General features: G+C 38.2%; 1 protein-coding gene across 5 annotated transcripts in view; it reads right to left on the bottom strand.

Annotated features, from left to right (window-relative positions):
* The window catches only part of LOC131682800 (ubiquitin carboxyl-terminal hydrolase 38), a 354,353-nt gene extending 334,924 nt beyond the window's left edge, over positions 1–19,429 (bottom strand). For 2 of the 5 annotated variants that reach the window (XM_058964558.1, XM_058964554.1), the window contains exons 1-2: positions 19,175–19,429; positions 18,992–19,103 (exon numbers count right to left, since the gene is read on the bottom strand). In XM_058964558.1, the coding sequence (XP_058820541.1) occupies positions 18,992–19,103; positions 19,175–19,296 (234 nt within the window). In that variant the 5' untranslated portion in view covers positions 19,297–19,429. Of the gene's footprint in view, positions 1–18,991; positions 19,104–19,174 lie in introns of those variants that run through there. The other 3 variants (XM_058964557.1, XM_058964555.1, XM_058964556.1) reach the window with 2 other exon arrangements.
* Positions 19,430–22,897: the final 3,468 nt, after the last annotated feature.

Below are 22,897 nucleotides of genomic sequence, written 5' to 3'. Positions count from 1 at the left end.
ATCACATTCTGACAGGGAGTGAGTTACTCCATATCACTAGATTTCCCGGTCATGTCACCGTGGACCGTGTTTTCCAGTGTATATTTCTTTTTAATTGATTCAATTGAAGGCATGGACCTAGACTTCTGGAATCGAGGATCGAGACTTCCGAACGTGAACGATTCATGATCGCGCGAGTGCGGGGGACTGTAGGTTCACGCTTGAGACTGCGTTTGAGTGATTACAAGTGCTGAGACGCTCATATTATCACCGGGATGTTATAATGTCTGGAAGAGCGCGGGTATAGGTTGCGTGGATGGTCGCGAAGGGCTCAAGCATTTTTATATTTGTTTGTCGCGTGTATGTGACTTTGTTTGCATACATTCGATTTTTATGTAGTTTAGTAGATATGAGCATTATATATTTGATTGGTCCACCTGAAGGCATTGGACTACTAGGGCCGAGAATAGGGGATTCCGGACGAAACCGATTCATGATCGCGCGAACACGGGCATTTGGAGGTTCACTCTCGAGACCGGGATTGTTAATTTATAAGTGCTGAACCATTCACTTAGTCACCGGGGTGTTATACTTTTTACGAGACCGTGGGTGTGGTCGTGCGTAGATGATCGCGAAGGACTCGAGCGTTTGTCTGTGGACGTTTTTGTCGCGTGTGCTAGTATATATGTAACTTCGCGTGGACACATTATTTTTATAAGCGTGTGGCCATTCGCATGTTCGCGTACTCTTCAATGATCGCGCGTGAACGTCTTGTCTAGTTTTTATTTCTATTGGTCCAACTAAAGGCATGAATTTGGGCTGCTAGGATCAAGGGTGGAGACTTCCGGATGTGACCGATTCATGATTGCGCGAGCTTAGGTTCTTAGGTTCCAACGTTTACCTAATCAATCGGGGTGTTTGAATATTGGCGAGATTGCGGGCGTTCGTATTTGTGACCAGGTTTGTGTTATCGCTTAGGCCACGTTTGTAATGAGAGATTGTTAGTGTATATGAGAGAATAAGAAATTTGTGTTAGTGAGTGTTAGCATGGATCTAATTGAAAATATAGCAACAAAAGAAAGGTGCCTGCAGAGAGAATTTTGCCCTAAACCCACATTGTATATTATTTAACCATGGCAGTGGATGATAAAGGTCGCCAAGTTAAGTACTAAAATTGATCACAATGTAGCTTAAATAAAACCTATTTTAATCCACCTAGCGGTGCAATTGTGCCTTTCTCAATCATGAATCACGAGAACGTGTGCGTTGTTTATATTCATTAAAAGCTTTTAAATGCATATATTACATTTTATTATTATACATCACATGACAACTATATACAGGAAAATAAATCATTATTCGAGTTCTAAAATTTTGAAAAAGAAAAAACTGCCACGGTAATATTGAACTGAAAAAGGGTGCAAAATCGGCAAAGTCCCAAAAAGTCGATTTTCATAAAAAAAAATTTTTCGAGATAACATAAAATCTCGACGTTTCATGCATTTTAAAGATGTTTGGCATCAAAAATACGAATTCAATTTCTGAAATTTCATGGGGTCCCCCCTTTGAAAAAAAATTTGAGTTCCGGCTTATATGGGAATTTCATATGTGACCGGACGATTTAGTCTATATTTCCGGACCCATATAAGTGATCCGTACGAAATTTCATAGACATCTGTGGGGATATTATAGCTATCATTTGGGACTAAGTTTGTGAAAATCGGCCTAACCATTTCCGGGAAACTGATGCGAGTTCGTAAATTTTGAAAGATGGCCGCTTTTCCCGGGCACTTCCGGAACCGTCTATGGTGGTCAATGTAGTCAACGAAAGTTTGGTTGGCCGTCAGTGAGCTAGAACAGCAAATTGAAGTTGTTTGAGAGACATTTTAGCGAAATTTTTACCTTTTTTGCTTTCATCGGAGTATCGGTTTGAATCACAATTTTCTATGTGATCGCACGCCACAGCCTGTAACTCCGGAACCGGAACTCGGATCGGGATGAAATTAAATAGCCATTTACGGGGACGCAATACCTTTCATTTGAGGCCAAGCTTAGTCGAATCGGTCTAGCCATCTCCGAGAAACCGATGTGACTGTTATTCTGAATTTAGATACTTCCGCCGGGGCTTCCGGAACCGATGATGGTGGCCAATGTGGCCAAATAGACTTTGAATGGATGTTAGTGACCCAATACTACCAATCGAAGCAGTTGTGGTCATATTTTGGAAAATTTTTCACCTTTATACATTCATTGCAGAATTTATGAAAATCGACATTTTCTGCGTGTTCGTACTTATCACCCTGTAATGCCGGAACCGGAAGTCGGATCCATTAGAAATTCAATAGCAGCCTATGGGAACGTTGCACCTTTCATTTGAGACTAAGTTTGTCAAAAACGGTTCAGCCATCTCTGAGAAAAATGAGTGACATTTTTGGTCACATACACACACACATACACACACACATACATACATACACACATACATACACACACACAGACATTTGCCGAACTCGACGAACTGAATCGAATGGTATATGTCACTTGGCCCTCCGGGCCTCCGTTAAAAAGTCGGTTTTCAGAGCAATTGCAATACCTTTCTATTGAGAAAGGCAAAAAGGTGCAAAATCGGCAGTCCCAAAAAGTCGATTTTCATAAAAAAAATTTTTCGAGATAACATAAAATCTCGACGTTTCATGCATTTTAAAGATGTTTGGCATCAAAAATACGAATTCAATTTCTGAAATTTCATGGGGTCCCCCCTTTGAAAAAAAAATTGAGTTCCGGCTTATATGGGAATTTCATATGTGACCGGACGATTTAGTCTATATTTCCGGACCCATATAAGTGATCCGTACGAAATTTCATAGACATCTGTGGGGATATTATAGCTATCATTTGGGACTAAGTTTGTGGAAATCGGCCTAACCATTTCCGGGAAACTGATGCGAGTTCGTAAATTTTGAAAGATGGCCGCTTTTCCCGGGCACTTCCGGAACCGTCTATGGTGGTCAATGTAGTCAACGAAAGTTTGGTTGGCCGTCAGTGAGCTAGAACAGCAAATTGAAGTTGTTTGAGAGACATTTTAGCGAAATTTTTACCTTTTTTGCTTTCATCGGAGTATCGGTTTGAATCACAATTTTCTATGTGATCGCACGCCACAGCCTGTAACTCCGGAACCGGAACTCGGATCGGGATGAAATTAAATAGCCATTTACGGGGACGCAATACCTTTCATTTGAGTCCAAGCTTAGTCGAATCGGTCTAGCCATCTCCGAGAAACCGATGTGACTGTTATTCTGAATTTAGATACTTCCGCCGGGGCTTCCGGAACCGATGATGGTGGCCAATGTGGCCAAATAGACTTTGAATGGATGTTAGTGACCCAATACTACAAATCGAAGCAGTTGTGGTCATATTTTGGAAAAATTTTCACCTTTATACATTCATTGCAGAATTTATTAAAATCGACATTTTCTGCGTGTTCGTACTTATCACCCTGTAATTCCGGAACCGGAAGTCGGATCCATTAGAAATTCAATAGCAGCCTATGGGAACGTTGCACCTTTCATTTGAGACTAAGTTTGTCAAAATCGGTTCAGCCATCTCTGAGAAAAATGAGTGACATTTTTGGTCACATACACACACACATACATACATACACACATACATACACACACAGACATTTGCCGAACTCGACGAACTGAATCGAATGGTATATGTCACTTGGCCCTCCGGGCCTCCGTTAAAAAGTCGGTTTTCAGAGCAATTGCAATACCTTTCTATTGAGAAAGGCAAAAAGGTGCGAAATCGGCAAAGTCCCAAAAAGTCGATTTTTATAAAAAAAATTTTTTTCGAGATAACATAAAATCTCGACGTTTCATGCATTTTAAAGATGTTTGGCATCAAAAATACGAATTCGATTTCTGAAATTTCATGAGGTCCCCCCTTTGAAAAAAAAATTGAGTTTCGGCTTATATGGGAATTTCATATGTGACCGGACGATTTAGTCTATATTTCCGGACCCATATAAGTGATCCGTACGAAATTTCATAGACATCTGTGGGGATATTATAGCTATCATTTGGGACTAAGTTTGTGAAAATTGGCCCAACCATTTCCGGGAAACTGATGTGAGTTCGTAAATTTTGAAAGATGGCCGCTTTTCCCGGGCACTTCCGGAACCGTCTATGGTGGTTAATGTAGTCAACGAAAGTTTGGTTGGCCGTCGGTGACCTAGAACAGCAAATTTAAGTTGTTTGAGAGACATTTTAGCGAAATTTTTACCTTTTTGCTTTCATCGGAGTATCGGTTTGAATCACAATTTGCTATGTGATCGCACGCCACAACCTGTAACTCCGGAACCGGAAGTCGGATCGGGATGAAATTAAATAGCCATTTACGGGGACGCAATACCTTTCATTTGAGGCCAAGTTTAGTCGAATCGGTCTAGCCATCTCCGAGAAACCGATGTGACTGTTATTCTGAATTTAGATACTTCCGCCGGGGCTTCCGGAACCGAGGATGGTGGCCAATGTGGCCAAATAGACTTTGAATGGATGTTAGTGACCTAATACTACAAATCGAAGCAGTTGTGGTCATATTTTGGAAATTTTTTCACCTTTATACATTCATTGCAGAATTTATTAAAATCGACATTTTCTGCGTGTTCGTGCTTATCACCCTGTAATTCCGGAACCGGAAGTCGGATCCATTAGAAATTCAATAGCAGCCTATGGGAACGTTGCACCTTTCATTTGAGACTAAGTTTGTCAAAATCGGTTCAGCCATCTCTGAGAAAAATGAGTGACATTTTTGGTCACATACACACACACATACACACACATACATACATACACACATACATACACACACAGACATTTGCCGAACTCGACGAACTGAATCGAATGGTATATGTCACTCGGCCCTCCGGGCCTCCGTTAAAAAGTCGGTTTTCAGAGCAATTGCAATACCTTTCTATTGAGAAAGGCAAAAAGAAAATAATTGTATCCCAAGTTTTTGTGATATAATCACTGTAATACTGCTTTGGTGGAAAAGCCCCCGGACCACATCAAGGTACAGTATCGTGCCGAGGGCGTTTATAGCATCAGGAACAGTCATACACTAATTAACAGTAGTTACAACACGTACACCTATCATATCAAACGAAACCATACAAAATCTATCAGTACACTCAACAAAGAAAATTAGCGCAAGAAGCAGGTGGGACTGATATGCGAGTACATTTACGTTTGTTGACAAAAGTACTCGCATATGAGTCCCTATAGCTTTTAGCGGTTTTCACCAAAAGAACAAAAAAATTCATTTTATTTATGTATTACAGAAATATTTATGTAGTATTTTAACTATTTTGTGCAACAATACCGAAATTTTGAATTCTTCGTAGCCGTAAAACAAAAAGTAAACGAAAATATTTAATCGTCCTTTTCTGAACATGGTGATTTTACATATGGGACTGATATGCGAGTACCGGCAGTTTAGCAATGCGTGGTATTGGAGATTCAGTCGATGACGTCCCAGAAAGAACACATGATTATCGCATTGGCGACAATGATGCTTCCACTGCCTCTAGAAAGAGAGTTCGTCGGCAGTTGTGTGTGTGATCTTTCTCTATCGCTTGAAGGTATTTTTTCAGATTCAATATTACGCGTTGAACATGAATGAATGGACAGGAGGCTGGTTCGCGAATCACATGTACCATACAGCCATATAAACCACTAGAGACCTCTATGCAAGAATATTACTACACTATCTCTCAAATATGCTCACAACTGTTCAACGTTACAAGAATACATTTATCTGTGAATAAATATATATGCTAACATGATTTTTGAAAACAACGTAACTTTTTACTTTCTCTTTAACCAGCTGGTGCCCTAAGACAATTTCGATAGGTTTTCAGAGTAGCGTGCACTCAGTGCACTAGCGCGACTGGCGGAAGGTTGAATACTACGTCGTTATATTGAATCTAACCAATGATTTATGCGCTATTATCAGAAGACAATGTTTTAGTAAGCAAAATTTCAATAGACCGTGTGATTACCGTCATTGTAGAAAATAACGTTGTTCCCGAAAAATTGTTCTTGTTTCTGTTTCCTTATGGCATCAACAGGGTCATCTCAGTCGGTTGGGGCAAAAGTTCTAGTCATACCGAAAAGTTTTATGGCTCATTCGACTTGAATTTCACCGAATAGTGATAGCTTTGAATATTTGATATCGATATTGGGTAAATCTTGTTGATAATACCGTAAGAAAACACGAAGTATTTCTGTAGGTAGGTTTGAGATAACTTTATTTGATTCTTGTTCGTCAAGTTATATAATGCTAACATAGTTCGATATCGATTGATATTTCATGCACTGTTTATCACAGTCCCTTATTGACTGCCATACCCTGTCATACCCTCTGCCTATAGTAAACAACACATCCATGCGCGGCGTCCATATGCAAAAGCTCAAGTTACCCACTTGAAGCTTTTGTCACATGACGTTCTGTCAGATGACATCTCAGAGCTTTTTTATAGCACGTTCCGTATGACAGTTCTTACTGTCAACTGCCGTCCCGTGAATGGCAAATTGTTTATATACAAAGAATATTTCGTACGTATATCACTGCGAAATATTCTTTTTCAACACTTCCCCACAATTTGCACATTCAATACACCGAATAACTTTCTGTGTATATTTTTAGGTAACCCCTTAGTGAAGGCATCTGCAGGTTGATCGACGCTTGGGATGAACTGTAGTTTTACTCTACCATTTTTGATGAGATCCCGGATGAAAAGGTATTTGATATCCAAGTGTTTCATCCGTTGATGTGATCTTGGCTCCTGTGCTATGTTGATACATGGGATGCTATCTTCCATTATGATGAATGGTGTTATGTTTACATCCAATTCATTGAGAAGTTGTGTTAACCACACTCCTTCTTTCGTAGCAGCGCAAAGTGCTATCAGTTCTGCTTCACTTGTTGATAAGCTTACAGTCGGTTGTCGTTTCGTTGACCACGAAATAAGATTACCGTATAGTAGAAATGCGTATCCTGAAATTGATTTCCTATCATCAGGATCATTTGCAAAATCTGCATCGGCAAATCCTACTAAAGCTGGATATTCGCTATTTGATGAATAAATTATTTTTGTGTTGCTCGTTCCCCTCAAATATCGCAATATTCGTTTTAATCCTGACCAGTGCCAATCGGTGGCGCAGTTAGCATATTTGCTTAGGGTGTTTACCGCAGAGCAAATATCAGGTCTAGAAGTTAGTGAAAGATATTGTAGGCATCCCAGCAGTTCTCTGTATGGCTCTTCAGTGATTTTTACCTCAGATTTTGACCATTTCGAGTTGATATCCAATGGTGTCCCCACTGGTTTACAATCAGCCATCCCAAATCTACTAAGAAGTTTCTCCACGTATATTGTTTGAGAAATTTCAATAGTCTGGCTTTCTAAATCACGATTTATCTCCATTCCCAGGAAGTGCTTAATCTCTAACATGTCTTTCATTTGGAATAACCTTCCAAGTTTCTTTTAATGTAGAATACATTTAAGGTTTCAATATAGGGGTCCCGTTTCAAAATATCGGCTGCGGCGCCGCGTCAGATTTTGAACGTTAATAACTTTTATCATACTAAACAGAATGATTTGATTTTTAGGCCAATTTGTTGCAAATATGTTCCTCTATGCTGTATTAAAATTTGAAGTATGTATAACATGCACTAATAACAAAAAAATGTGTTTTGAAAAATCTTTCGAAAACGACTCGGAAAAGTGAAATTTTTCAGCCCATTCCGCACAGAGCCGTCAAAATCGTGGACCAACCGAGCAATAAAATAATGAAAAGTTTATATATAGGTCCACTACATGTTTGTTTTATGATTATTCGCATTGGGTTGCTTGACGAGAGCAGTTGGTGGGGGAAAGACGGCATATTCCTTTGGTTAGGCCATTACAAGCCGGACGGAAAGGAAAGGCTCATGCACGGCACGAGAACGAGCGAGAAAGCGATAGTAGTGCATATTAGCGCGATTATATAAATATCTGTCGGTCGGTTTTTCTCATCATTCGTATTCGTTCAAGCACTAGCAAGCAGCCAGTCCACCGAAGGAAAGCAGTTGGCGATGACGACGGCGGAAAAAGTGCCCCAGCTACTGGTGACTCATCGCAACCCGATCAGGAACTGTCGCCCTGCAAGAATTTCGCCCCAACTAAAGGGCAACAGAGAAACTAATCTGTGTTCTAATAAGAGTTAAACGGGCTCACCGTGTCCGCGGGGAGTGCGTCTGAATTATGCTCCCGCAATAAAACAATAAACGGTTCTTTACAGGACCAATTAATTGTGTTGTAATAAGAGTTAAACTGAAATTTACATTTTATGGTGCATAACAAATAATTTTCAGAAAGCTATATAAGAAATATGATGTGTGGAAAGAAAGAAAGAGAATTTAAATTATCCTCTCTCGCTCGTTTTCGTGCACTGCTTTTCCATTCCTTTCTGCTGCTACTACCATCATAACTAAAACGAATGTGCGTGTTCCCCCACAATCTCTTGGCCAGTGTTGCCACAATTGCATGTCGCTATTACAATTTGAATTATTTTATTGATCCTCTCTAGTATTGATAAAATATAGAACGTGCAAAGTACACTAGTCGCATGCTTTTATTCGAACTTTTTGGCAGCCTCCATTGATTAACTGCATAAATCGATTTGTTTGTGCAGCTCCTTGCTAGTAGCAAACTAAATAGCCTTTATCAGCGCTAACAAATAAGACAAAAGAATTTAAATTTGTGAAAATCTTCTCCTTCCTTCTTTTCAAATCTGCAACATTCTTTGAAAATATTGTTGGAATGTTGTTATTGAAAAACTGAACATGCAAGTTTGCTAGCACTGGCCACTGATTGAAGGCGATGGAAAGACAGAATATTCGTTTTGGTTATGCTAGTATTGGTAGCCGAACGGAAAGGAAAGACACAGGAATGGCACGAAAACGAGCGAGAGAGCGATAGTAGTGCTTTCTCGTGTGTTCATATATGAATATTGGTCGGTCGGTTTTTCTCATCATTCGTATTCGTTCAAGCACTAGCAAGCAGCCAGTCCACCGAAGGAAAGAAGTTGGCGATGACGACGGTCGGAAAAAGTGCCCCAGCTACTGGTGACTCATCGCAACCCGATCAGGAACTGTCGCCCTGCAAGAATTTCACCCCAACTAAAGGGCAACAGAGAAACTAATCTGTGTTCTAATAAGAGTTAAACGGGCTCACCGTGTCCGCGGAGAGTGCGTCTGAATTATGCTCCCGCAATAAAACAATAAACGGTTCTTTACAGGACCAATTAATTGTGTTCTAATAAGTGTTAAACTGAAATTTACATTTTATGGTGTATAACAAATAATTTTCAGAAAGCTATATAAGAAATACGATGTGTGGAAAGAAAGAAAGAGAATTTAAATTATCCTCTCTCGCTCGTTTTCGTGCACTGCTTTTCCATTCCTTTCTGCTGCTACTACCATCATAACTAAAACGAATGTGCGTGTTCCCCCACCATCTCATGGCCAGTGTTGCCACAATTGCATGTCGCTATAACAATTTGAATTATTTTATTGTTCCTCTCTAGTATTGATAAAATATAGAACGTGCAAAGTACACTAGTCGCATGCTTTTATTCGAACTTTTTGGCAGCCTCCGTTGATTAACTGCATAAATCGATTTGTTTGTGCAGCTCCATGCTAGAAGAAAACTAAATAGCCTTTATCAGCGCTAACAAATAAGACAAAAGAATTTAAATTTGCGAAAATCTTCTCCTTCCTTCTTTTCAAATCTGCAACATTCTTTGAAAATATTGTTGGAATGTTGTTATTGAAAAACTGAACATGCAAGTTTGCTAGCACTGGCCACTAGATTGAAGGCGATGGAAAGACAGAATATTCGTTTTGGTTATGCTAGTATTGGTAGCCGAACGGAAAGGAAAGGCACAGGAATGGCACGAAAACGAGCGGGAGAGCGATAGTAGTGCTTTCTCGTGTTTTCATATATGAATATTGGTCGGTTGGTTTTTCTCATCATTCGTATTCGTTCAAGCACTAGCAAGCAGCCAGTCCACCGGAGGAAAGCAGTTGGCGATGATTACGGTCCGCAAAAGTGCCCCAGCTACTGGTGGCCCATCGCAACCAACTACCGATCAGGAACTATCGCCATACTAGTATTTCGCCCCAACTAAAGGGCAACGGAGCAACTAATCCGCTGGCTAACATTCCAGCGTCTGGTTCGTAAGGTTGTGTATTACTTCAAAGTCGAGCTACGCTTACAAAACTCAGCCGTAATGAAGCCAGTGATGCCTACTTGGTCGGTTTGTGGGAGTGGGCGTAAATTACAATAAAAGCAACGGTTCTTTTCAGGACCAATCAATTGTGTTCTAGCGAGAGTTAAACTGAAACTTTCATTTTAAGGTGTGTAGCAAATTTTCAACAAGCAACATAATACGTTGTGTGGAAAGAAGTAGCTTGCACATGGAAAAAAAAATTAAATTATCCTCTCGCTCGTTTCGTGCACTGCTTTTCCATTCCTTTCTACTGTTATTATCAGTATTACCAAAACGAATGTGTTGTTGCATGTGTTTAAGAGAAACGTTGAAGTCGCATGCTTCTATTCAAGCTTTTTGGCAGCCCCCGTGAACTAACTGCATATGATTTTTTTGTGCAGCTCCGTGCTAGTAGCAAACAAAATGGCTCTACTAGTGTCTGATTCGTGAGATTGTGCAGGATTTCAAAGTCGAGCTAAGTTTATAAAGTTCAGCCGTAATGGTACCCGAAGAAGCCAGTCTTGTCGTTTTGTTCGAGGCTACAAAACAGTTCGCTAGGCACGTAACTATCATGCCAAAAATATCCAACGATCCAGCGCATCACCATCAACACCAACGCCGATACCAAAGGTTCTTTTCAGAACCACCATTATTACCATAGAGAATTATTTGAAAATTTCCCATTCAAACGTGATTCTGTTGAATATTATTAGATTTAAATTAACGTCTCGAATTGAAATCACGACGCTCTGGTTATGTGACAGACATTACCCACCCATCTTTTTTTATTGTGACCACGACTAACGGTTTAATATAGACACCCCATTTCAATATTTCTGAAGGAACAGAAGGTCGAGTTTGGAAAGTTTGTAACTTTCATTGTACTTAACCAAATTACACAATGTTCGCACTAATGATTCAGAAATATGATCAGGAATCTTCTGTTAGATTTGTAAGTATGTATAATTTACATGAATAAAGAAAAATTGATTTTCAGGAATCAATTATTATCTGTTCTTCCATTGGCCAGTACTACGCGACTTCCTCATGCTAACAATTAATTTCATCGTTAGCCATCTCCCTCACCAAGGCCAACAACGCCAACAAAACTGGTACCTTTTCAGGACCACCATCATTTTTGTAAAGAATAATTTGAAATATTCCTCGCCCAAATCACCTTTTGTCCGAAAATTCCAATGAGTATCAACATATTTGAAGAACGTGTTCCTTATGTATTCTACATCTCTCCGGTTATGTCGCAGACATTACCCACCCATCTTTTTAATCCACGTAATTGCTTCGATGTTTTTGGCAAGTAGTAAAATGTCGTCTACATATAGTATTACTATAATGCCTCTAGATTTTGACTTATAGATGCAGTTGTCATTTTTGAGAGGGACAAAACCTAGTGTTTTCATTGCATCATCAAAATGTTTATTCCAAGATCTGCTTGCCTGTTTCAATCCATACAAACATTTGTGTAGACGAACAGTTTGTCTTTGCCCATTTACGTTTGGTGGAAGTTTCATGTATATTTCTTCTTCTAACTTCCCATGTAGAAATGCAGTTTTGACATCCATTTGATGTACTAACAATTTATGCTCGTTAGCAAGGGCTAGTGCTAACCGACCACTCTCTGGTTTGGCGACTGGTGCAAATGTTTCACAGTAATCGAATCCAGGACGCTGTGAACACCCTTTTGCCACTAATCGTGCTTTATATCTTCCATCTTCTTTCATTGAGAAAACCCATTTTGAGTTAATTGGTTTAACTCCTTTTGGCAAACAGTTAACCACTGTCCAAGTGCCATTTTGATGTAATGCATCAAACTCTTCTTGAATAGCATGCTTCCATTCTTGCCAATCAGAAACTTTCTTCAATTCCTCAATAGTTTGCGGAATCTCTTCGTTGAAAATCATTGCTGTTTTTGCTGTATAATCGGTATACCAACCCGGTATCTTTCTCTCCCTCTTGCTTCGACGCAATGATTGACCATCATCGACGTCCTCTCTTTCGTCTGTTGGATTTTCATTTGTACTTTCATAGTCAGTTTCGCCAACTGATTCTTCAAGTGAATCTAGATTATCTTGCTCTGTTTCGAGTGTGCATTCTTCATGCTGTTCTTCATCAGAAGGATGTATAGCAGCATCCTCGTCTTCGTTCTGTTCTCCTTGGTTTAAGCGTGTACATCTAATTAAATCTTGACCAGATGATTCTACGAAATCCATGTTTGTGTGGTCAATATCTTGATTGGCTCTGGTAGATTCATTGAATACTACATTTCTGCCAATTTCTATTGAACGCGTATCCTTGTTCCATAATCTAAAACCATTATTTGCGTACCCCACAAATATCAAAGGTTTTGTTTTGAAATCTAATTTCTGACGCCTCTCTTTAGGTATTTGTTTAAATGCTTTACACCCAAAAACTCTTAAATGATTCAAGTTTGGTCGCTTTTTGAACCATTTTTCATACGGAGTTTTGTCCTCTTCTATCCCACTTGTTGGAGATCTATTGATTAGATATGTTGCTGCATATAATGTTTCTCCCCACATATCTTTCGCTAATCCACTTTCGTAAAGCAAAGCTCTGACCTTTTCCATTAAAGATCTGTTCATACGTTCACTTACACCATTTTGCTGCGGTGTGTATGGAACAGTGAACGTCATTCTAACACCATTTCTTTTGCAATGAGCTTGAAATTCGTTACTTGTATATTCCCCTCCATTATCACACCTTAGCATTGAAATACGTCTTTCGAAGAATGCTGTCGCCATTGCTTCGAATTCTTTAAATTTCTCGAAAACCTCCGATTTCTGTTTCATGAGGTAAACCACGAGAAAGTGCGTATAATCATCTATAAAGGTTACAAAGTAACGATAGCCATCATAGGTTTCCTGCTCCATGCTTCCACAAACATCCGAATGTATGAGTTCCAGTGGTCGTTTCGATCTTGGCAGCTGCAAGTGTTTAAATTTGGATGCAGCCTGCTTCCCCGCCATACAACCATCACATACATTTGTTTCACTAATATTTCCAGAAGTTAGATTGATACCCTCAACCATTCCCTTCTTAATTAGTTTCTCCAAACTCGTATCACTGATATGGCCAAGTCTTTTATGCCATGTTTCCAAACTCACCTTCTTTCCGAACAATGCTAAGTTTGTTCCATCTTCCGCCGACTTTTCTTCCCGAAATAGATCAAGGTGGAATAAACCATCAACGAAGATTCCTGAAGCAATTACTTCATCTTCAAATTCAAAGATAACCTCTTCATCCGTAAAAGTAACCCTTTTACCATTTTTGCTAACCCTTCTAACCGAAAGGAGATTTTCTTCAAGACCCGGAGTAAAAAGAACGTTGTACAATTTCAATTCTTTTATTGTATTGTTACCCACAACACTCTTTAATCGCATTTTTCCAACTTTTGTTGCCCGTAAATTCTGGCCCGCTTTCGCCGTCGAAATGGTGATTGGCTTCTCTAATTCTTGGACATCTTCCAGCAGCTTCTCGTCATTAACCATATGGTCGCTTGCTCCTGAGTCAATTACGAATCTGACTCTCCTACCACGATCCGCTTTGGTCATCATTGCAAAGCTCTTTTTGGGCTCCATCTTTTGCTGCTTCTTGAACTTATCTTTCTCCTTCGCGTTAAACTTTTTCATTAGTGGGCATTTATTTTTAAAATGCCCAGTTTCGTTGCAACCGAAGCATCGGGTTACCTCTCTCCTTGGCTTGTACTTTGAAGACAGCGCAACGTTTTTCGTTTCTGTCTGCTTCTCTTCCCCAGCTTCAGCATCAATAAACATTCGTTTGATCTCCATGATCGGCTTGGCACACAGTTCTTCATTCGTCAGTACCATCAGAGCGCCTTTGACGTGTCGGTACTTGTCTGGCATGGAGATCAGTAGAGCATGAACTTTTTCCGATGCTGTCATTTTTGAACCCATACGATCTAGCTCGCGAATAATCAGATCGTACTCATCAAAAATCATGGACAATTTGTCGTGATGTCTTTGTTTGATGGTATACAACCGGTCCCGCATATTAACCATAGCGGCTGTACCGCCCTTTTGGTACGTTCTGACCAGAGTATCCATGGCTTCTTTCGCATAGTTGAGCCCAATGAGTTTATTCAAAACATCATTGTTGACCATCATGACAATCTCGTCCAATGCTTCGACGTCGTCATCAAGCCGTTTTCTGAGCTTAGCCTTCCTGGCTGTTTCTAGCTCTTCCGAGGCACCTACTACTGGTTCGTAGAAGTCCTCTTCTTCGGGCGTTCGTAGCAACGTGTGCTGGAGTTTCATCTTTATAAGATGATGTTCCATTCGCCATTTCCAGGCTGGGAACCGCAACTCCGAACCGTCGAATATCGATTCGCGGTTGACGCTACCGAAGTATGCCGTCGTCGGCACGGTGCGCTCGAGAGTTCCCCTCTCGTAGCCACCACCTCTTCTGTCCTCGAGAGTAACCCTCTCGGCAGATCCTCCAGCTTGCTGCTGGGTTGCCATCCTCTCGGCAGATCCTCCAGCTTGCTGCTGGGTCGCCATCCTCTGCTTGCTCCCGAAACGCTGGTGCTCGCTGGATGCCGTTTCTTCCCGAAACGCTGGTCCTCGCCGGATGTCGCTTCTGTCCGAAACGATGGTTCTCGCTGGCCGTTTCTACCCGAAACGCTGGTCCTCGCCGGATGCCGTTTCTGCCCGAAACGCTGGTCGTCGCTGGATGCCGCTGCTACCGGAACGATGGTTCTCGCCGGTCGTTTCTACCCGAAACGTGTATCTTCCAAAACAACTATTTTACAATAGTCCAGGTGGCTAGTTCCAGTTAACTACTGGGCCCATAACCTGTTGATAATACCGTAAGAAAACACGAAGTATTTCTGTAGGTAGGTTTGAGATAACTTTATTTGATTCTTGTTCGTCAAGTTATATAATGCTAACATAGTTCGATATCGATTGATATTTCATGCACTGTTTATCACAGTCCCTTATTGACTGCCATACCCTGTCATACCCTCTGCCTATAGTAAACAACACATCCATGCGCGGCGTCCATATGCAAAAGCTCAAGTTACCCACTTGAAGCTTTTGTCACATGACGTTCTGTCAGATGACATCTCAGAGCTTTTTTATAGCACGTTCCGTATGACAGTTCTTACTGTCAACTGCCGTCCCGTGAATGGCAAATTGTTTATATACAAAGAATATTTCGTACGTATATCACTGCGAAATATTCTTTTTCAACAACAAATCTAGCCAAACATGTCGAATGGTCCTAAGTGCAAATGACAGTTTCTCTTTGTTTAATTTCTCTTTCGCTAATAACTCGGCAGTTTATACGTTTGTTACTCAACTCTTAGCAGAATAAGCTAGTCGAAATCAGAGTTTTTCGGTATATCCTGAAACAATATTGAAAAGTTTTAAGATTACGCCGTAATAATCGAAAGAGAAAGTAAACAGAGGCTCTCATTTGCACTTAGGACCATTTGACATGTTTGTCGAGAAATGCTTGATTCATTTTTCATACTGTCTAAAGTAAATATCATCGACAATAATCGGTTTATAAAATGGATCGAATTCAACAGACATTATTTCAAAATTTTGCGTAAAGCAGTTGGAGCTAAGATAAAAATAACTCGCGTTTTTTGAAAAGGGCCAATAAGCATACTGTCAAAATTCACTTTGAGAGGAAATTCTGGATAAACCATTAAAGTTGGACAGAGGAAACGAAAAAAGCAGTTTTTTACACACCGTATGTCAGATCTTCATAAAAATCAATCAGCAGTACTGTAATTACATTCTACATACGCTGATTGATTTTTATGAAGATCTGACATACGGTGTGGAAAAAAACTGCTTTTTTCGTTTGCGAATTTTGGGCATTCTCTGTCCAACCTTAATCGCCGATTATAAATCACAACAGTAGACGAAAGAGAAAACTTTTCTCTTTCAAAAAATGTTAACATCCATTCTCGGCTAGCTACGGGTTGTCCGAAATTTTCTCTCAGTGAATTTTGACAGCATGCTTATTGGCTGCTTACAAAAAACACGCGAGAGCTTTCTTGTTAGTTCTATTTGCAATAAATTTTATTGTTGACTTTTCTCAAAGTGTGGGTCCTTAAAATACCTTTAGGAATACGAATAAGCATTTTGAACATTTGCGCAATGTTTCGTTTTTATAAAGCTCGACAAGAATTAAAGTTAAAGCTTTCAATAAATGCACAGTTACTTCGCTAACTCTGAAACACTCAAATCTATATCTATATAATATATATATATATATATATATATATATATATATATATATATATATATATATATATATATATATATATATATATATATATATATATATATATATATATATATATATATATATATATATATATATATATATATATATATATATATATATATATATATATATATATATATATATATATATATATATATATATATATATATATATATATATATATATATATATATATATATATATATATATATATATATATATATATATATATATATATATATATATATATATATATATATATATATATATATATATATATATATATATATATATATATATATATATATATATATATATATATATATATATATATATATATAATATATAAGTAAGCAGTGTTCTCATGTTCTAAATTATACAGGGTGTTTGGTTCATGGTTAAGAATCTCTCGGGGGGTGATAGACTGCCATATTTGGAGAAAAAAATTGTTCTACACATACCATCAAATCTCAACCGTTACAGAGTCATTGAACTTTTTGTGTAAAAAACTTATTTGTCTTAAAATACCTCTAACTTTAAAAGTATACTTTGTATTTTAAATGTTTTAGTTCCATTCGAAAGGTGAAAAAATTTCGCATGGAGTGATGCCCTCACATGTTTCAGCTAATGAGTTTAAGTAGCCTTTTCAAAGTAATTTATTTAAAATTAAACAATTTTAAACGATTTTTCGTTCATTTCTTGAAAATCCTAATAGTTAACCTCATCATTTTAATAATTCAGATTATTAGTCTTGATGAACTGCTTAATTCGTTCTTTGACATGATACACTTACCTTTTCTTATTTTCATGATTTTGGGTTATTCAACTTGGATATTTTTATCTCATTTTCACTAGTACCACTTATTTGTCTTAAAATACCTCTAACTTTAAAAGTATACTTTGTATTTTAAATGTTTTAGTTCCATTCGAAAGGTGAGAAAATTTCGCATGGAGTGATGCCCTCACATGTTTCAGCTAATAAGTTTAAGTAGCCTTTTCAAAGTAATTTATTTAAAATTAAACAATTTTAAACGATTTTTCGTTCATTTCTTGAAAATCCTAATAGTTAACCTCATCATTTTAATAATTCAGATTATTAGTCTTGATGAACTGCTTAATTCGTTCTTTGACATGATACACTTACCTTTTCTTATTTTCATGATTTTGGGTTATTCAACTTGGATATTTTTATCTCATTTTCACTAGTACCAGCTCTAATTGATTAAATGGCACTAAATTTTGGTACTTTTTTTCTTTTTATTCGAAAGCCAAGAAAATTTTACAGTGAAAAATGTATTAATACCTTTCAGTTAAGTGCATTTAGTATTCTTTTAAAAGTAAATTAGTTTAAAGTTAGTGCTATTATTAGCATTTTCGTTAATTTTCTTAAAATAGCAAATAATAAACATCACCATTATTATCATGGAAATAATGCATCTCAGCAAGTTCTACAGATCTTTCTTTGACTCCATTCAATTATCTCTTTTGGTTTCGAAGCAAAATCGTTTTTATCACATCGTTTCATATGCAAAAATAACGATTTCGAACCCACTACATTTGTGGCGAGCTCATGCTGTGTTAACTATTAAATAGCAGCAAAATGAAGAGATATAGACAAAGTGTCAAATAAAAAGTTATAGAGAACATTAAGGGGCATCAAATGAACAATAGTAACGATAAATTTTGTTGATTAATAATTAGAATAATTAAAAAACTCTCCAAAAAAACACAAAAGTTGAGATATTTCGTTAGTAAAAAATCATTTAGTACACTTAACTAAAAGATATTTGTACATACACTGATAGGACATTTTCTCAGCTTTCCAATGAAATCTTGTAAATAACGATATAAAGCATATTTTTTAGAGTCTTTTGAGCACTTGCAAGTCGGTTACAGGAAGAGTATAGTAATGAAATTACAAAGAAATGAGAAGAGATAGAAAAATGACGTCCAAGAACAAAAATTATGAATCGTCCTAAAACCCAACTTTTGGATAATGGATATTGCGCTAATCATACTTCATTATTTCGAGAAAATTAGCAAAAACCTCCTCAAAAACACTAACTTTTAACTACTTTACAGCTAAAAAGTAATTAAAACTAATTACTTAAAAGATATGAGAACACCATTCAATAGGAAATTTTCTTACCTTTCGAATGGAACTGAAATATTTAAAATACAAAGTATACTTTTAAAGTTAGAGGTATTTTAAGACAAATAAGTTTTTTACACAAAAAGTTCAATAACTCTGTAATGGTTGAGATTTGATGGTATGTGTAGAACAATTTTTTTTCCAAATATGGCAGTCTATCACCCCCCGAGAGATTCTTAACCATGAACCAAACACCCTGTATAGCTATTTCTTTTTACTTTAGACTTAAAGCAGTGGCTTGTATGTTTACCGTATGTGGCTCAATCTTCTCGAGGAATTTCCATCCAATATCACTTAGAGTTACTGCATCCACTGAAGCTTGTTCAATTTCACTCTCGCCCGTTCCAGAGCAAAGAATTAATCTACCGATTTTGTTTTGAAATATATAAAACAATAAATAAAAAATGGCATGATTGAAAAATGCACTACCCACCTGAAGCCAATCTGTAAATGTTTTTTACAAAATGTCAACGAGGAACCACTACGGTTTTGGGTGATTTCGGTAAGCTCCTTTCCTATATCAATATTAATTAGTTCTGCAATGGACTGAAACATGCTTTCACAGCATGAACATGATTTTGGCACAAATTTCACGACTAAATCCAATAAAACGCAAATTTGCGAGCTTGTGCATTTATAAATTTTTCTCCTTGTTCATCAAGAACGACCTAAATGGCACGATTGTCAGTTTGTACCGTTTTAGCAGAGATGCCAGATACTTTTTTCAAATGTCTGCAATAATAATTTTAAAAGTCTGGGAAGAACAAAAAATGCCAGGAAAGCTAGTGCAACCAAAAGCCTTTATATTCAAAAATCTGTAAATATTTGCAATGAAACTAAAAAATCTGCAAATATCTGCAACCAAACTAAAAAATCTGAAAATATCTGCGTCATCGAAAAAATCTGCAGCTAAAATTAAAAGTCTGATAATTTGCAGACATGTCTGCAAATCTGGCATCTCTGCGTTTTAGATCGTTTTTATCGACAACACTAATAAAATAAAGTACCCATTAATGCGTAGAAAACTACCCACTTTTAATAAAAGTGCGGAATAACCCACTCAATCCCAGTTAAGCTCAGCAGGAAATGAACTGGAATTCTGGCTGGTTCCAGCCAGAATTTCAGTTCATTTTCGGCTGAACTTTAATGGGATGGGTGAAGATCTCTACACGCAACCGTAAAATAACCTGCAGAATAACTGCCCATGATCGCATATCAGTCCCATAAAGATAGAAAATCCCATAGAAAACGGGACAACTATGCGATCATGGGTAGATAAGTTCTTTTAACTTAAATTTAGGTACTTTTGAGCTGTGCGTGGCTTTCGCACTTATTAGTGTTGTCAAAAACAAAACGAGAGATTCGACTCAGTCGAGGTCTTCCGTGCAGTAAGGTACTTTTAAGTTGTTTGGGGTATACTCAAAATTAGGTAAATTCAACTTAAATTTAAGTAAATTAAACTCAAGGTTGAGTTATTATTGTTGCCGTAGTTAAATGGAAACTACCTTCAACACAATGGGGTATATATAGGTGTGGCAGAACACACGGTTTGCTAGTGTTGGCAACCAAAAATATGTAAACAATCCAGAAGCACATCGGGTCGACGTCATAGCGGTCACACGATACAATGGGAAGCGGAACGACCGCTATGACGAAAGCAAGTCGATTTATACCGTGATCACTCACACCACTCATGTAAGATTCATCTTACGAATACCAAAGTGCCATCTTTGCCAGACCTGTATATACGACATTGCCTTCAACACGGTTTACCTAATTTTACCTTCCTGCACGATACCACGAGATTGAGTCAAAAGTACTGAATTTTAGGTAGTTTTTCGGTGGCGTGTAGTGTAGCTTGTACGTCAACCTGGGCATTTTAACTCATTATTTTTCGCAGAACGGTATAATCACAGAGAACAGACGTCCATCTTCAGCATTCAACTTGTGTAAAATCTCTAACGGTTTCGAAGGTAGTTGGGATATCCAAACCAGCTGCGTCATGTTTTTTGTGGCAGAGTTCGACTGAATTGACAGTGGTTATTCCTCTACTCAGTCAAACTAGTCCGGAACCGGTTCGGACTTCCAGTATGAATTCCAGCTCAAATGCATCAACCGATAGAGTCGGAATCTGTTGTTTTCTTTGAGCAAGATTCCATCCCGGTCAGCGTGGCAAGCAGAAAGTTAGCAAAAGTTTAGCAAAGCGAAATTGATGCTGGCAGAGTTTCAGCGAGCATTTTGCGCGATTTGTGCGAGAATTCTGGCAACGAATTCGCTCAAATGCAACAACCGTTTCTGACAAAAGCGGTTACATCAACCGATGCTCACTTTTATCCAGAATCGAGCCACAAATGTACGACCAAGATCTCTGCACGCTTCCTGCCATATCTTTGTCAGATGTTTTGCTCGATTCGTGCTAAATTCTACCAGGTAGGAATTGCCAGGATCTTTGCACAGTTTATGTCCGAGTTATGCTAGGGTTTAGCTCGGTTCCTGTCAAAATTTGCCAGAAAACGCGAGCGAAACCGAGTTCGCCCTAGCTCAACTAACCCGACAGGATACGCGCAGAAAACTGACAGGGCTGCCAAACCAAGACTTACAGAAATCTAGCAGAGCGGTCTCTGCCAGAAAATTTGCTCACTGGGATACTGAATCCATTCAGGATTTCGAACCGGTTCCGGAATGGATTTGACGGATAGTTGGGATAAGTTGATGTGGCGGCGCTAGTGTTTATAGTATATTAATTCAAATATTTACACATGATTTTTTTTAATATTTTTGTTCGATCATACCCGGTCAGCGTGGCAAGCAGAAAGTTAGCAAAAGTTGAGCAAAGCGAAATTGATGCTGGCAGAGTTTCTGCGAGCATTTTGCACGATTTGTGCGAGAAATCTGGCAACGAATTCGCTCAAATGCAACAACCGTTTCTGACAGAAGCGGTTAAGCCAACCGATGCTGCTCACTTTTATCCAGAATCCAGTCAGAAATGTACGGCCAAGATCTCTGCATGCTTCCTGTCACATCTTTGTCAACTGTTTTGCTCAATTCGTGCTAAATTCTATAGGGTTTTGTTCGGTTCCTGTCAAAATTTGCCAGAAAACACAAGCGAAACCTAGTTCGCCCTAGCTCAACTAACCCGACATGATACGCGCAGAAATCTGACAGGGCTGCCAAACCAAGACTTACAAAAATCTAGCAGAGCGGTCTCCGCCAGAAAATTTGCTCACTGGGTGGATATCTGTTCTCTGTGCTATAATCAAATAAAAATTAGAACATGTTTGTATTTAATATAATGAAAACCGACCAGAATGAAAAAGACAGAATAAATAATTTTTGATATGTCCCTAAATATTATTAAAGCTACCAGTACACTGTTTATCATAACGTCAAATATTTGACTTCTTTCGTGAAATAAATTTGAACTGCTGTGTACTGGCTTTTCAAAAATATTTGATCCGACACAGTTTGCCAAAGTTTTTATTCGTGTTTGTCAAAGCGATTTTTTGTCGATTTGTCAAACAGTCCCGGTCAAACCATTCGGAATTTGATTCGGAATCCTGAATGGAGTCAGTATGGATTCCAAATCAAATGCAACAACCGATTCTGAAATCGATTGAGTCGGAACCGGTTATTGTATTTGATTTGGAATCCATAATGACTCCCTTCAGAAATCCGAACAGGTTCCGGAATGAGTTTAACTGGGGTGTACTGACTAGAAAAACTCTAGTAAGAGAACAGCGGAGAGAAAACAGCATTTTTGGCAACGTATGCCCCAACATTGTATGGCAACATGTCCAATGTTATAAGGATAGGCAAGGTTCGATTGGATTCGTTTTTTGACAGCTAAACGCGAATCTCCGCAGTTCTCTTTCTAGAGTTTTTCTAGTACTGACCAGTTTGCCCAGAGATGCCAGATTTGCAGACAAGTCTGCAAATTCGCAGACTTTAAATTTAAGCCGCAGATTTTTTCGATGACGCAGATATTTGCAGATTTTTTAGTTTGGTTGCAGAAATTTCAGATTTTTTCGTTTGGTTGCAGATATTTACAGATTTTTGAATATAAAGGCTTTTGATTACACTAGCTTTCCTGACATTTTTTGTTCTTCCCAGACTTTTAAAATTATTATTGCAGACATTTGAAAAAAATACCTGGCAT

Source organism: Topomyia yanbarensis, chromosome 2 (genome assembly GCF_030247195.1).
Source record: "Topomyia yanbarensis strain Yona2022 chromosome 2, ASM3024719v1, whole genome shotgun sequence".
Taxonomy (NCBI): domain Eukaryota; kingdom Metazoa; phylum Arthropoda; class Insecta; order Diptera; family Culicidae; genus Topomyia; species Topomyia yanbarensis.
Note: the sequence above shows the minus strand (reverse complement) of the source record. Positions and strands in the feature narration are given on the sequence as shown.